The sequence below is a fragment of the Pelmatolapia mariae genome, linkage group LG12 (assembly GCF_036321145.2).
Source record: "Pelmatolapia mariae isolate MD_Pm_ZW linkage group LG12, Pm_UMD_F_2, whole genome shotgun sequence".
Lineage (NCBI taxonomy): Eukaryota > Metazoa > Chordata > Actinopteri > Cichliformes > Cichlidae > Pelmatolapia > Pelmatolapia mariae.
In genome coordinates this window covers 24,401,749-24,417,836 of record NC_086237.1, presented here as the reverse complement: position 1 = coordinate 24,417,836, position 16,088 = coordinate 24,401,749, and the positions used below count along the sequence as shown (strand labels likewise).

At 40.3% G+C, this 16,088-nt stretch overlaps 1 protein-coding gene across 1 annotated transcript in view; it reads right to left on the bottom strand.

Annotated features, from left to right (window-relative positions):
* Window positions 1-16,088, bottom strand: part of pcsk5b (proprotein convertase subtilisin/kexin type 5b) — an 87,842-nt gene that overhangs the window by 21,337 nt on the left and 50,417 nt on the right. The window contains 5 exon segments of the mRNA XM_063489127.1: window positions 7,863-7,978; window positions 9,203-9,341; window positions 9,464-9,567; window positions 12,159-12,243; window positions 14,340-14,533. Coding sequence (XP_063345197.1) covers window positions 7,863-7,978; window positions 9,203-9,341; window positions 9,464-9,567; window positions 12,159-12,243; window positions 14,340-14,533 — 638 coding nt within the window.

Genomic DNA, 16,088 nt, shown 5'->3' with positions numbered 1-16,088 from the left:
CATTCTGCCTCACTTATCTGCCTCTATTTGACTCACTTCATACTTACCGTGCTTACTTGTCATATCACTCGAGCGATTTGATTTGATGCTTTGATGTATCCTAGTTGCACCAATTAACAGCCAATTGCTTTTGTTTTCATTTCATTACATTTTTCTCTGACTTCCCCTGCACAGAAACAGCTGTATATCTGCTTTTCTTTGTCTTGCAAATATATTTCACACATCTTTTTTTGCTAAAAAACTAAGGTGTTAAAATGTCATTTACCGAGTACTGATCTGGTCATTTCTCAGCTATTGTCTTATGGGAAAGTGCAACAGTGGTGCAGTAGTTAGCACTGTCACCTCATAAAGACTCTTGGTTTGAACCTCCCTGAGGCCTTTCTGTGTGGAGCTTGCGTGATCTCCCAATACACGCGTGGGTTTTCTCTGGGTGCTCTAGTTTCTTTCCACACAGTCCAAAGACTTGCATGTTAGGTTCATTAGCGATTCTAAATTGGCCGTCGTGTGGATGTGAGCGCTTCAGTGCATTGAATAAGGTGCTGCCTGAATGTGGATTGTATTGTAAAGCCTTGTGTGTGTGCTCAGGATGAGTAGAAAAAGAGCAATATAAATGCCACTCAGCTTCCATTTCAGTCGTGACTACAAATTTTAAGCACTTCTAGTTCGCTGCACAGCGTTTCTGCACGAGTTCCCCACTGTGTGTTGACTTTGCACGTTTCCTCGCTCACATTTGGGTTTGTTCATTATCCAAAAGAGTCAGTTTAAGTCAGCAGTCGTACCCACTGTAGCATTTGTCTAATTAAAGTCGTCTCTGAGGGGAAACAAAGACTTTTCACGCCATGAACAGGAAGAACCAAGATAATATACAAAGTCTTAAAGGAAGACATCATCTCTAATCACCAGCATCTGTAGCCAGGTAACAGCAATATTTACAACCTCTTGCCATAGAAGTGAGCTTGCTTATTAGAGTGGAAAGGCGACAGAGGCATCTGCTATATCATAAGGAAACATCCTTCCCGCAGCCCATTAACCACATCTTCCACTGATGAACGTGTTGAAAATGTGCGTAGGTTCTTGAAGGCCGGAAAGTTTTTCTTACAAAACAGATTACTGACTGGAAATTCAGCTTCAGGCGCCAGAAACCTCAGCACCTGGCAAAGCAATCGTTGAGTCACTGGATCCCACTCCAGGTAGTTCTTATTGTAAATGTAAAATTAATAAGTGGTGCTTTTCTTTCTCAGGAATGAATGCCTAAGCTTTGCTCACAGATGAAATGTTTGTAAGCGTTTATGCCCAAGATTAAGAGGAGAACAAAACTTTACCAAAAAAAAAAATCAACCTTGAAAACAATATTGTCTCCTCTTCTACTTTTGTATTACACAAAGGTGACAGACACTGGTTCAGGCGTAAAGATGGATGCTGTGTGTGTTTGTGTGTGAGCAGCCTTCAAGGCATCGGTGGGGTTTGTCTGTGCTCTCTGGCTTTCTGTGAAAAGCTCAATTGTTCCTTTCAAAACAAAAGAGCCTCTTTGTGTACAAACACAACAGGCGGTGGCTTCCCATTCAGTAGAGCTCTGCTGAAACGATTCAAGCAGCCCCCGAATACACGCCGTCACTCTTACTCACACACACACAAATTGTCTCCCTGTCTTTATGTTTGTCTCCCCCTCACTCACAAACAAACAGAGCCAAGTTCTCAAGGGACAGAAAGCTGCACAACTCCACTCAGCAAAAGCAGACACTTTGGACTCTCACCGCCAGACAGGAGAAAAATGGAGCGGAGAAGAAAGGGAGCCTGTCACTCAGGGGAGTAAAACTTTTCCTCTGTTATGGACTCGGCTGACCTTGTGAGGACAGTGACACTCTACTTTGTAAGGAGAGACAGAGAGCGTGCGCTCTGTTGGCAGGTGTCACACTGACGTCTAACACACCTGATCGTGAATCCTGATTCCCTTCCCCTCTTTCACCTGCTGGTCCCTGCACCCACTCACTCTAAGAAGGTTTCAAGATATATTTATTCTTTTCAATCCACCCAAGTGGCTACTGAATACATTAGGTGTTTATTAGCCACAGTGGTCATTTAATATTGTGTATTTATCACCACAAGGTACCCTTCTTAGTATTTCATACCCCAAGTGGCGTATTTGGGATGCTGAACTCACAAAAAACAGAGAAAAAAACAATAACATAATAAAATATTGACTTAAGACATAATTTGAGGGTATATCTCAGCCTCCTGAAGACTATATCAGCTACTATGAAGTTATCATGTTGCTTAGCACCCACCTACTAACAGGCTAAAAAGACCCCTTTTAGCATTTATGCAGATATACCTTTATAAGAGCATCCTATCATTTCATTTTCACAGTATTTTTTTTTTAAAATAAATTCTTATTTATTTACATAAACAAGACCTATCACTGCTTTTTCTCAATGTGATTATATTATATTTTAGTTTGGAAACCATCACGAGCAGGCCAAACAGTCCTGCAGCATGGCTGTGTGCTAGTTTATATAAAGGATGCTGACGCTCTTCTTTACTATTATGAAAAAAATGTTTGATTGCTGGAAACTAAAGAGTTTCCCAAACTGTCCAATCAGTCAGACACCTGTTGAAAAAATTATTTTATGCACAGCAGGAGCAAAACCAAATCTAGTTGCAGTGGGGTGCAACTAAAAATAAAACTAATTTTGATCATGAATATACAACAGCCACACAAGTGTCAGAAGACTGCATCCTGGCACTGAAATGTTTCCTGAAAGGCTGATATTAAACAGTGATTAGTATTTAATGGGACATTTAACCTGAAAATATGATTGTAGTGCTACGTAGTGCTACGTATAATGTGTTGAGGTGCTGAGTTTTGGAGATGTAGATACATCTAAACGGCACTCATTTACTGCTTTGTGATTAAGTTTCATTTAAAGTCTCTAAAACTCCTCATTTCAAACTGTTCGATGTAAGAACGATGCTAAATAAGGTTTGTAGATTTCTTCATTCTCTGAGTGACGATTACTAGAAAGAGACACTGTAGCTGCTTTGGTCATCACAAGCCCACAAATGTCATTTATTCATGTATCCAAACTACTACTTTTTTCTTCACCACTTATCCACTTCGGGGTTGTGACAGAACTTGGAGACTATCTTGGCTGTAAACCTTGGACAGGTTTAACACAGAGACAGACATGTATTCATTCGTACTCCTAGATTTAGACTCCCCTAACGTGCTAATGGAGAAACCCCACGCCTGCAGGATCCAGCCAGCCAGTGGATTCAAACCCCAGACCCTCTTACTGTGAGGTATCAGTCCAAACCACCACATATCTGCATCGTCCCATACAGCTTCATATTTGCTGCTTTGTGACAAACATTCTACATTCATGAATTTAATCTAATAAATGTAAATGTTTAGACTAAATCCAAAGATGTTAAATAAACCTTGCACCCAAAAACACACACTGTTGACCAGTTTTAGCTTCCACCTAATTGTAATTGAGCGCACATATCTCCTTTTAAGAGCTGCGCCTGGGGCATGTGCAACTTTCACTTAATCAATACGACTGAGTGCCGAAAAACGAAATCAAGGATCTGAATTTCAATGATGTTTTTGCCTTTCATGAATTTGTAAAACATAACTCAATAGAGTGAAAACAGGGAAACTTAATGACTTGGAAAGTGAGCAAACAAAAATGCTAATGAATGAAATAATACTGATTAATACACCCTCAAAATAATTAATGGAACTGAAAGGAAAAAAACATGAACAGATTAAACATTTTAATAAGAACACTTAAGTAAAAAAAAAAAAAAGATTTTCAAAACTAGGACTTTGAGTAACATTAATAATGCATTGTCACAGATATGTCACAGGTACACAATAAAAACAGCTTTTATATGAGGGGTGGGTATGTGTGTGCGTCTTCTACCACACACACACGCGCACACGAACACGCACACGTACACACATGTCATCTTAAACAATGACCAAGATTAAGTTTTTGTTAAACAAAACAGGGGATTCATCAATCTTTATTACAAATCATCAAGAACCATAACCAGATAACGGTACAACAATTTATCTAATACTGTAAATGCTCAAGCTGCGGGTGCGAGAACCCACACAAAATAACAATCTTAAACATTTTTTTAATATTTTTTACTTTATTTTTTTATTGTTTCGCTGTTCTTTATTAGAAGCCAGCACCTCCAGGACAACCCTTTGAGTTCGATCAGGTAAAGTTCAGAGACAGGAGGAGAAACCGGGCACCTGACGTCTGTCGGCCTTGTCGCACACGCGATGCGATTTGAATTTCTAACACAATGGATTCTGTCTAAACAGAAAGTAATAATAATAATTTGATTGCATTATGTTTTAGGCTTTTTTTCCCCTTGGATTAACTGGCCAAAAGTTCTGCTGCCAAAAAATAAAATAAGAAAGACTTTCAACATGAATTTTTCAGAGTAAAACCCATCCCAGCACCCCGCCGTTTCGCTCGGCTGTCGCAGACCTTTACCTGCCGATGATAACAGCATTTTTCTGCTTCAATCGCTGACCCCACCGTGGTCAGAGTTTAGAGCAGTATTTCAGCTTGATATGCTTTGCCATAATAATGGGATGACGAAAAGTTTGGACTTCTAAAACTCTATTTTATTTGATAACAGTAACATGTAGGGGATGCACCGATACACATAACCCCTAACCCTTTTGTTTGTGTGGAAAATATAACCAACATGTAGTAGAATTTTAGTTCCCTTTAATGAATAAACTTCAATTACTTTAATCCAGTGACAACAAAAATGACGGAGGAGGCTTAAATCGTTTAATCACAGAGACGGATGGAATCGATACTCGGTTTGGGGGGAAACAAAAAAGTTTAGTATCTATAATCATCATTTTGTGTGAAAAATTTGCATTGGTACATCCCTAGTACCACAAAATTACTATAACTCACTGCAGAAGCTCTGGAAGGAATGACTATTGACTCGTCCTGTAGTACCTCTTGATGGATCAATGCTGTCTGGGCTTACATCAAGAATTAATGGCATTCTCCGAGACCCACCAGTAAAGACAAACGCACACACTCTTCAAAGGGTAATTTTATGCTTTAAGTAAATGAAATGGGGTGATTCAGGTCAGCAACATGCATCCGCCTTGTATACAGTGATTTCAAGTGGTGCGCAGATTTAAGTGTCTGCATAGTGTGTGTGTGTGTGTGTGTGTGTGTGTGTGTGTGTGTGTGTGTGTGTGTGTGTGTGTGAGAGTGTGGGTATGGACGCATTTGTGTGCCGTGTGTGTGTGTGTATATTATAAGGTGTGTAAATTTGTCTTCTCGCACAGCCAAAGTCAGCCCAGACACACATTATTTTCACATTACTGCGTGAGCTTGGTTTTTACTTTTTTCTTTTTGTCGTCCCCCCTCTTTGACGTATATTTACAGGCATAAAACCACGGCTTTCCCTACTGTATGTTCACTTTCCATCTGTTTATCATTAACACTGGAAAGAGAGGAGGAAGAGGAGCCAGAATAAAAATGCACACAGACATATTTGAAGATTCACAGGCTGAGCGGCTCCTGCATTTTAGCTATAATTCCTATACTGGCAACAAAACAAAAAAAAAAAAAAAAAAAGAAGGAAGAAAAAAAAAAAAAAAAAGGAGGTTCAATTATTTTGGCATCAATGCTTTGGTCACAAAATACCGACACTTATTCTTTTGTTTGTTTTCGCTTATGTTTTCATTTGCTCATTTGTTCTTGAAGTAAGTCCCAGTCGTATTACGCCCTGACCTCGTGTGTGTCCCAGTACAGAAAAAAAGGTAGGTTTGTTGTAGTCCTGTCATCGCACCTCCGATGCAGTCCCTTTAAAAGAGGCACAGATTCTCTTATAAATTATGTGACTGTGAATGAGTGGGCAGGGGGTCTGAGGAGGAGTGGGGTGCCCCCTGTGCCCCCCACCCCACCCCACCCCCGCATCCCCCCCTGCACTCCCTTTAACACCCAGCAACTACGTCCCATCACCCCTTTTGTGAGCATGTTCTGCAGCACAGTTGTTGCAGCACTTTCCTCTGGCAGAGATTGTTCTTTTTAACGAGCACGCAGAAGCTGCCTTCCGCCCAAGATTCTTCATTTGCTTTCCACAGAGCAGGAAGAGGAGATAAAGAGGTGGGGGGGTGGGGGGAGGGTAGTGGGGACGGAGAGGGGAGAAAGGAGACACACGCGCGCACACATACAAAAACACAAGAAGGGCAGAACCATTTGTGATGGTTTAGAGCCGTGTGATTGGTCAGGAGACAGGGTTCAGGTGACAGGAAGAGATTTTTGTTTGTTTGTTTGTTTTATCCAATCACAGGTGATGTTCATCCAGGAGGAAAATTATTGCAGTCCGGTGGAGTGATTTCAATCCATGTCAGGAGAGAGGGGAATCAGATTCAGGAAGGGAAAAAAAGAGAGAGAAAAGAGAGACAGAGAGAGAAAACAAAACAAACGTCACACAATTAGAAAATTGAAGATTTTTGAAATTCACAACGTGGTTTCATTTTGAACAACAACAAAAACAAAAGAAAAAGGGGACAACAAGTGGACTGCCAGTCTGTAAATCCTGTGAGCCAATTCTTTCACAACTCAACAGCAGTTCACATCTGAGCTGCAAATCAAAACGTCACCAGTAAGAAGCTTGAGCGGAGGGTGGGGGTTTAGGAAGACAGGAAACAGACTGACTGTGCACTTAAAGTCCTCATCATTAACAGAAAGGTCACGCAGTAAAGATATTTTATCCTCGGAGCTTTATCTCATCACAAGCCGAGACTTCGTGGCCAAGGGTTCATTTTAAATAGAAGGTCACGGCTAGAGCAGAAAATCACAGGATTTATTCAAAGCCTCATAATCAGACCATCACATCAGAGGGGTTAGTGGGGGGAAAGAAAAAATAATAACGAAAGAAAGGGAATGTTTGCATTTAGAAGAGCCATCAGCAGAGCATGCTCAATTTGGGGAGGAGAAGCCACAAGGCGTGGATGACAGAAAATGGAGAACACAACGTAAGGCAGGAGAAGATTGAGCAGAATATTTAAATAAATATAAAAAGATATAAATGAAGACTTGGAAGGGATTTAATAATGTTTAGTAACTGAACAATTATGGTCACAATCCACCCCTTTTAGTTATGGCATCAAACAATGGTAACGTGGGCCAATATTTTTCATCTAGACCTTTAAGATCTCAATTAAAAATATTTCCACTTCAGCATTTTATCTTGTTGGACAGTTTTCTAAACTTAAGCCATAATAAACACATGATTTCTCGAGTTATTACCAAAAAGTATTTGTGAGGTCACAGTAAACTAGTGCAAGACTTAGAAGATTTAGATATTGGAGGCCGAAGTGAACATTTGTGCCAGATCTCAGGAAATCCCTCAAACAGGATTGCGTGTTGCTGAGAATGAATGACCCCGACATGGAGCACAAGAAATACAAAGAAAAACATAAAAGAGGTAGCGCATAAGTAGATACTCAGCAATCTTTTCTGCCCATGCGGTGTAACAAAGTTAAGCAAACTAGGAAAGCACTGTGTTAATGTCATATGATAGAAACGTGTGAGCACGTAGTCCCAGAGAGGTTTTATATTAGTGACATGCAGGACATGGATGTAGAGCACAGAAGCCAAAAGCACAGCTTTGTTGGTTAGGAGCTACAACAGTGAGCGGTTTCATTTAACGTGTTAGTTCAGAGTTCAAATTTCTTAAAAATGGTTGCAAGTGAATCATTTTCTTTGTCAAACTACTTCACCTGTGGGCCAAATAAAAACCATTCCAAATAATAAACAACTATCCAGATCATGATATTGATAAGAAAGCTGACAACTCACCATCTTTGCAGATGGTGCTCACCACGCAGGCGCCTGCCTCCAGATTGTAACCACTGTTGCAGCTACTGCAGTTTCTTTCCCCGGGCCCCAAGCACTCATAGCAGCTACTGTCACACCTGCCGAAGGGTGCGTGAGGAATTAGATGCTAGTCAAGGCAGCACAAACTTTATTCCTGCATGCCAAAATCTGAAGTAAATCGATCGCTATAAAGGCAATGACGAATGATACCTGTTAGAGCTCACATTTCAACTTTGTCAGTCTACAAACTCCTGAACTATTAAGTATGTCTATATGGTATGGTATGACTAGGTATGACTATATTAACACCAGAAAACAACCCTGACGTATATATTATACTGCAGTATTAGACATTTACAAAGAGATGAAGATGAGAAAAAGCTGTAATTTATGTAGACTCTCTTATTTATTCTCTTACTTCTCTTATATGTAATATTATTGGCCTATTCGGTTTCTGCTGGTGAGCGGTGTCTGCAAATGTGCCAAATTTCTGAACACAGAAAATCTGGAGGAGAAGATACCTGAAGCAATCCTTTAGGAGCAAGTGTTAGACACAGTTATCACATTTATCATCCTGCTAGTGTGAAAACATCACTTTCTGAGACAAATCTGAAGCTGAGCATGAAGGAATCCAGTACGGTAAAAGGGTCAAGTGGGCAATAAATAATTCAAGACGGGAAGGGAACATAGCAGGGAGGTAAGGCCATAAGAGAAACAGACAAGATGTCTGACGCTGTGGATGAGTTTCAACTAGCAAACTAGTCATCAAACCATTGTCAATCACGGGGATATGATTATGTTTACGTGTTCTTTCCGTCCTCATTCAGGTTAACATTAGCGAAGGGTGACTCAACAGAGCCGTCTGTGGGAAAAGCTCACACAGCTTAAAGACAACAAAACAATGACGGCACCAAATGTCAGCGCTGACTGGCTCTGTGACTGCGGTTTACTGGGAAGTCCTTCATTGCAGGCTTTCTGTTCTCATTTACCTTTACTGTCATCAGTGACTGATTGCAATTTTGCTGAATTACCCCCATTTGAATTTTTAAATACAGGTGTAGTGCAGCCGAGTTTTGATTTCATCTGATGTCGGTGCCCAAATCATCTTCAGCCTGCTATCTCAGAAACCAGAAATGCACAGAGCAGGGAGAGAAATAAGAAAATAACAGCGGAGGCTAAAGTTAGGTTTAAGTTGGAAATTTGCACTTGCACTAGCAAAGGAAACTTCCTTGTTTATCTCTACAGACTGGAAAGTCGTCCCCCACACCCACACCACCCCTTTTCACCGTGGCGTAGAGGTGTTGGCAGGTGTGCTGACTCACTTCTTACAGGACCTCTGCACCTGCCCGTTGTCTGAGGTCTGCTCTGACAGGTAGTAGCTAGGACTGCATGTTAAAACACACCGCCAATCCTCAAGTAAGTAGCCGTCCGCACACTTTGTGCACGCCTCTACTCCTGTGCCTGCAAGACACAAGCGCATTTTTGAGCGTTACCACTGACAAATAGAAAATGTTGATCGTGTCTTTAAAACACACAGATTTACTGCACATTACAAATGTAATCCTGCAAGTATTGCTTCCTACCTGCGCAAGTGGCACAGGCCCGATGACATGGTTCGCAGGTCCTTCTGTGGCCGTTGTAGTAAGTCCCGGGGTCACAGGTCATCTGACACTTGTTTGCCTGAAGGCTGGAAAGTGAAGAGAAACAAGGCACTCGTAACTTTAAAGTAAAACCAGAAAGATGCAGAAAGTAAACAGTAAAATCCTGCAGTAAAATCATTGGACATTAAAAAACGTCATGTTTTCCTTTGTGTGGATTCTGTGTGCAGCAAAACAAGATGCTTCTGATTTTTGCATTGATTTTAGAGGTGGCAGATGGAGGAGAAGAGGTCAGATATGCAGCAGGTTTGGAGGTTACAAAGTCGGCTCTGTGGAGTCACAGTGAGGACAGGTTGGTGAGCTTTGCTAAGCTGAAAAACAGCTGGTCTGCGTTAGCTTAGGTTTCCCAGAAACAATTTCGTCTGGTCCCCTCTTCCTCTCCGACTCCTAACTGAGCATTAATGGTGGACTAAGTGGAAGAGGAGAGACTGTGTGTGTGTGTGTGTGTGTGTGTGTGTGTGTGTGTGTGTGTGTGTGTGTGTGTTACTGTGGTCTCTGAGGCGTTCAGAGGAAATTATGGCCTACAAGTGTCCCTCCCCACCTCCACCTCTGGCAACACTATGCACTTAAAAGTTGGGTTCAAGACCACAGTATGTTTAAACACTTCACAAGTGTTTCTTTCCTGACCTAGCTGGAATTCCAGCACTTTAGACACTATCCTCAGTCAGGTCAAATGCAGCTGGGTCATTTTGAAGAGGCTCCTGTGGAAGTGGCCAAATGATGAACTGAACCATGTCTCAATGGCTGGCTAAACGGTTCATAGCCTCTTCAAAGTAAGGATTTCAACGCAAAACAGATCCTCTTCCTTTGGGTCTCCACATTACACAAGCATATGTGGGCTTTAATAAGCCACTGACCCCACTGGATAAATATCAGTTTACTCAATATGGATCCCAAGTGGATAAAAGTTGGGAAACCCTCGTTTCACCGGTTCACTGTACAAACCACAAAGTATACAATGTTCTGGAATAAAATGGCAGCACTTCTGCAGCATTACAGTCAATGAACACAAAAGGTTTTTATCCTGGAACCACAACAGTGATATTTGGGGGGAAAATCTACGTCAAATTTAATGTTCAAGGCTTATCAAAGCACAAAGCCCTTCATATGATACATATTGTAGAAGCGGTCCGTGTATAATGAACCACAACCCACTTGCGGTTCAGGAGTTAAAGCGAGTTGTCCAATAATCACAGCAGTTCAGCGGCTGTTCCTGTTGAAGCATCACTGAGCAAGAGTGTAAGAACGGGTGAAAAAGCTTTAACTAAGCAGTGTGCTTGAGACCAGCTAGTTTGTACAATTTTCTGACCACATTTAAATGTGAATGTTATATAAACGGACTCAACGATGGTGGAAAAAAAATCCAACTGTTTGCAATGAGGGGCAAAATTTGGAGGTTTTCAGACCAATCTTTTCCTGTTGCAGTTCCTTATACATTAAAACCTGGTTAGTCAGATGATAATTTAAAAGCACTTAAGACAGAAGTTGAGTCCTGTTTACTTTCTGACCGTCATGCAACTGACCATTTTCTAAAAGAAGTAGATGTTCACATCTGATTGTCTGAGATTGTCACAAAACATCACAACACTCTCCTACTGCCCAACATCTTACAGCCAAAACACAACCGTCACGAAAAATGCAAGGCAGGATTTATTGTAATTTAAGTAGTCTTTAGAAATAGTTCTCCTGGTTTCTTGAAGGACATTCGAAGCTCTTCTTTGGATGTTGGCTGCCATTTGTTCTATTCTCTGTCGAGATGATCCCATACTGTTTCATTACTGTGTTTTTCTCTACACAGCTAACCTTTTACTGCACTGGCAGTGTGTTTGGGATCATTGTCATGCTGAAAAATAAATTTGTTGCCAATCAGATGCTTTACACTTCGTATTGCATTGTGAGTCAAAATCTGATGCTAGCCTATGTTTGAAATTAAATCAGTTTTGATAAGATCTCCAGCAATGAAAATGCAGCAATTTCACCATGTTTTATAGATGGCTGTAGACATTTGTGTCCTACCTCTTTCTAGGCATCCTCCATACATATTGGCAACAATCTGAACCAAAAAGTTATTTGGATTCATCGCCCCATAAACCACTGATTTCGAATCCAGTTCTTGTGTAATATGTCATACCTGGCTGGTTAAAATACCTGGCTTCTTGAAAGCCACCCTTCCACTCAGACCAATTCCAATGAGGCTACAGTAAACAGTAGAGGGATCAACTTGTAACCCCGTTATTCCCATCACTGCTCATAGGTCAATATTAGATGACTTTAAACAACAACAACAATCATTCTTCTGAAAACGGTCACGTACAAGGCCTGGACTGATAATGAGCGAGAAAGCAGCCATTATCCAAAGAAAAACTGAAACACCTTCAGAGAGCCTGGAGACCTATTACTGAAAAAAGACAGTAGGACTCCTGTGAAGCAAGACGTAAAGGAATGGTGGGTGGTCTAACACTAACACATTTTGCACAGTACTACATTGACTTATCATATGCACCTCTTTCACGTGATGACTAAAAAGGTTCAAGGCTGTGCTGTTTGTGAAAATTATTAATGCTTTAAACTATAATCAGTGACTCTAGTCAGGAATTGCTCAACGTGGCACCCATCTTACCTCATCCCAGGTTTACATTCTGTGCAGATATTGGAGGCTGTACACTTCTTACAGTTCTCCTGACATCGCCTAAAAATGTTGGAATCTGGAAGACACACAGTGCGCGAGTCATACACAGCACATAATAGGAACCAGAAGTCTGGTTGCATTAAAAAAACAGCAGGGGAATAGAGGCGAAAGAGTGATGAAGAGTATCAGATGGAGTCGAATGTGTGAGGAAGACCAGCGAGTAAAGTTATGAGAGAATATGGAGAAGAAGAGGCAAAAAGGACAAACAAGGAAAAAAAAAAAGAGGAGGAAATCGAGATAGCAAGATGAGGGGTGAAAGGTTCTGTGGGGCTGAAAGAAGATTATAGTGTTGAGGGAGGATGGGAATCTAGATGAATATTTCAAAAGGCAGACTAAAGTCAATGACACGCTTTGACACAAAGCACATGGACTCCTCTGTAGCAATGGTGATTGCCAAAAAGTTATGCTAATAACATGTTTTATCCTTCCCTGAAAGGACGAGGAGACTGTAAATAAGAATGCTGGTTGGATTTTTAGGAATCTGAAAAATCCTTACAGGATGAAGGAAGGACATGGGCAGGCTACGGACTGGTTTCCAAGAAAAGTTGGACGAAATGTTGTTTTGGCATTTTGGCTCAGAGCTGTAGGTGAACATTAGAGTGTAATTTGGCTCATCAATCAATAAAAATTATTTAGAAATTTTAGGGTTTTTAAAATGGGTATAAAAACCATCTGCTGTGATTTCTACCCTTCTCCATGTTATATCAGGGTTTCTTGAATATTTTTGCATTTTAAACAATTCACAAAATGATTAATGATTAGAAAAGATTAAGTGAAACCACAATAAATAGTACAATCCTGGTCAAACGCTTTGTCATTTAGTATATATGCAGTAATTTTAACATCAATAGCACAGCGAGCCTAGCTTACATTGGTTTATCTGTGATATGGTAACAAAATCATGTCAACATTGCTGTCAGAATGTTAAAAAGAAAATAAACTCCAGTTTTCTTATTTAAAAAAAAAAAAACCAACCAAAAAACCCTCGGCTATGCTGCCATTCCAAAAGGGAAAATGTACCCACTACATCTTGGCCTGTTAAAATGTTATGATTAAACTTGCATCAGATCATCTCAGATCTGCTGCCAGAGACTCTCAGAGCTGCCAGGGCTTACACACCATCCTGGCAAATACAAAGACATAATTATAATATATACATAGTGTCAGTCTCTCATTTCTGGTTTGTTTTTATTAAAAAAAAAAAAAAAAAACACTGGCAAAAATTCTGAACCCGTAAAGCACATACTTTCTGTGAATACTACTGCACTACTGAATACTTTACATGCCAGAATTTAACACAGGAAGAAAAAAAGAAAAGAAAAATGATCGTAAACCTAATCCAAGCATAATCTTCCTGCAGATCTGGTTTATTTCATGTTTTATTCCACTTTAATTTGACGTAGCCAAACGGTTCACTACCACAAACTTTTCAGTTCAGCTTGAATCAGCAAGTGCATTACAATAAACAAGTGGCTAGACATTACCTCAAGGGTACAATGGCATCATTCTGGTGTGGTGAATGAAAGCAGACTGGTGATAGTTACTGCTAAGGGTGAGGTTTTTAGAAACCTCCTCCACCATTTACAAATGGCAGTGTATTTCTCTACAATCTTAATCTAAGGAACTTCAGGCACAGATGATTATGCAGTGGACACGGAGAATAACAGTGAGATTTTGGCATTTTAAGAAAACAGGTGCACAACAGAAACACAACTGAAGTCCCAAGAAACTTATAACAAAACTGTGTGACAGCCTGTAAATAAGAAATGCACAACCACCGTGATGTGACTAATTGGTTTCAACAAACTTGACGTTTTGAAACCGAGTGAAGGATAGATCTGAGTGAGAAACAGTAATACACTATAACACATTCCCTGCTTCTCGTTTATGTTACTCTAATGTTTATTCTACAAAACAAACATTGTGTTTTCTTAAATAAAACCTAAAACTAGCGACTGAGACCATAAACCCATTGGGATTTTTTTCACTTAGGGAGTCGCCCCCTGTTGGCCATCAAAAAATACGCAGGATATGGCACTTCTGCAGTAGCTTTACTTTTCAGACCCGGAGGTTAGCCATGACAAACCCGGTGTGACCTGCGGGGAAACCTACCGCTATCGAGGTAGAAGCCATCAGGACAGTTGGCGACGCACGTGTGGGAGCCCTCGATGAGGTTAAAACCACTCCTGCATGTGGTGCACTGGTCACTACGACTACCAACACAGGTCTCACAAGAGGAGGAGCACTTCTTGCAACGTTTCCTATCATCACGGAAAAAACCACTGGGGCACTCCGATACACACATCCTGGAAAGGGAAGTCATTGAAGACAAAAAAAAAGTATTTATATTTAGTGCATTAGGGTAACCTCCTTGATATGGAACATGTAATTTTGGAGGTTTTGAAGACAGAACAAATATAAAGACAACAAAAAAAGGTGAGGAAAAAAAAAAAATTACAACCTTATACAAAGCGACTCTAGCAATTCAGATTGATTAGTCAACGCTGCACAAAATAAGTGAACAGTTAGACTCGGAAACATGTTTATGCAAGTTTATCACTCAGGTGGAGCTCAAAACATCAAAGCTTTTTTAAAAAAAACTTCTTTGGATGCAAAACAGGAAGACTTGGTATAAAAAAATGAAGAATGAAAAAAGCATGTAAAAAAAATCTACAGCACATTTTTCTTAAAGATTTATTGAGGCTGTAGTTTCCTCTGAAGGGCAGCGTTCTTCAGCAGCAGACCAGTGAAGACCAAATCAAAACCAAGGACCAAAATGTAAAAAATAAATAAATACATCATCTCTGCAGCAAATATGATCTAAAATGAAATAAAATATCTGGGAACTAATGCAAAAAATAAATGTGTGCGTGCAGGTTTTACACGACGAACAGGCCAACATCTACTGAATAACTTCACAGCTCCTGAGCACCCCATCATTTTAACCAGAAGCTCACACCCTGAAGTAAAGACCTCCAAAGATCTAAAGAGCACAAAACACACACACACACACGCGTGCACCTTCTGCCAAAAAACACACACTGCACGTGTGTAAGTACAAAAGACATGCTTTTATCCTCCAACTTAAATACATGCCTAGTTTGCTGAAATGGTTATATAAAAAGAAAAAAAATATCTTTTGTAACGACGGCACGTGCTGTAGTGTAACCTCTAAACCCAGGACACCATTTAATGTGAGCTTTAAACTTCAAACCTTATTTTTTCTCCAACACACTGATCAAACATGTAGAAGACGGGAACTTTGAAGTTCTTCATTTCCAGCACCAAACCTGAATTTCGGCAAGAAATTTGGAAAACCAAAAGGGTGCGCATTCAAAATGTTGGCCCGCTGTACATGCCAACAAAGCTAACAGATCTAAATTCAATGTATACTTTATAAACAGTTAAAAATATTTGCCTATTATTACCCCTCAACAAACACTGATAGTTCTCTCAGAATCTAAGAAAATGTTTTAAAAATGTAATCGATTACTATTTACAAGCTGATAGTTTACCCTGAGAATCAAACTCAAAAATACATAAAAAGAAATTCCAAAGACCCCCACATCCTTTGGTGTATGTGGAGCATCAAACACACATGTAGGGATGTAATTATCTGATGACTAGATGCTGCTGCCACCCCTCCTCCTTCCTCCAATCTTCATTCATCAATTGCTCCCTGTGGTGGCAGAAAAGGGCAGCACACCTCTAAAGTGAGCTAATGATAAGGCAGCACCTAAGCTTGCACATTCTCATGCACCTGCATCGGCCTGTCTTTTATTAGTCCAGAGACAGGCCGACACAAAGGCAATTACTACAGACTTTGATCCCGGGGGCAAGCACAAAATGTAGACACATGCA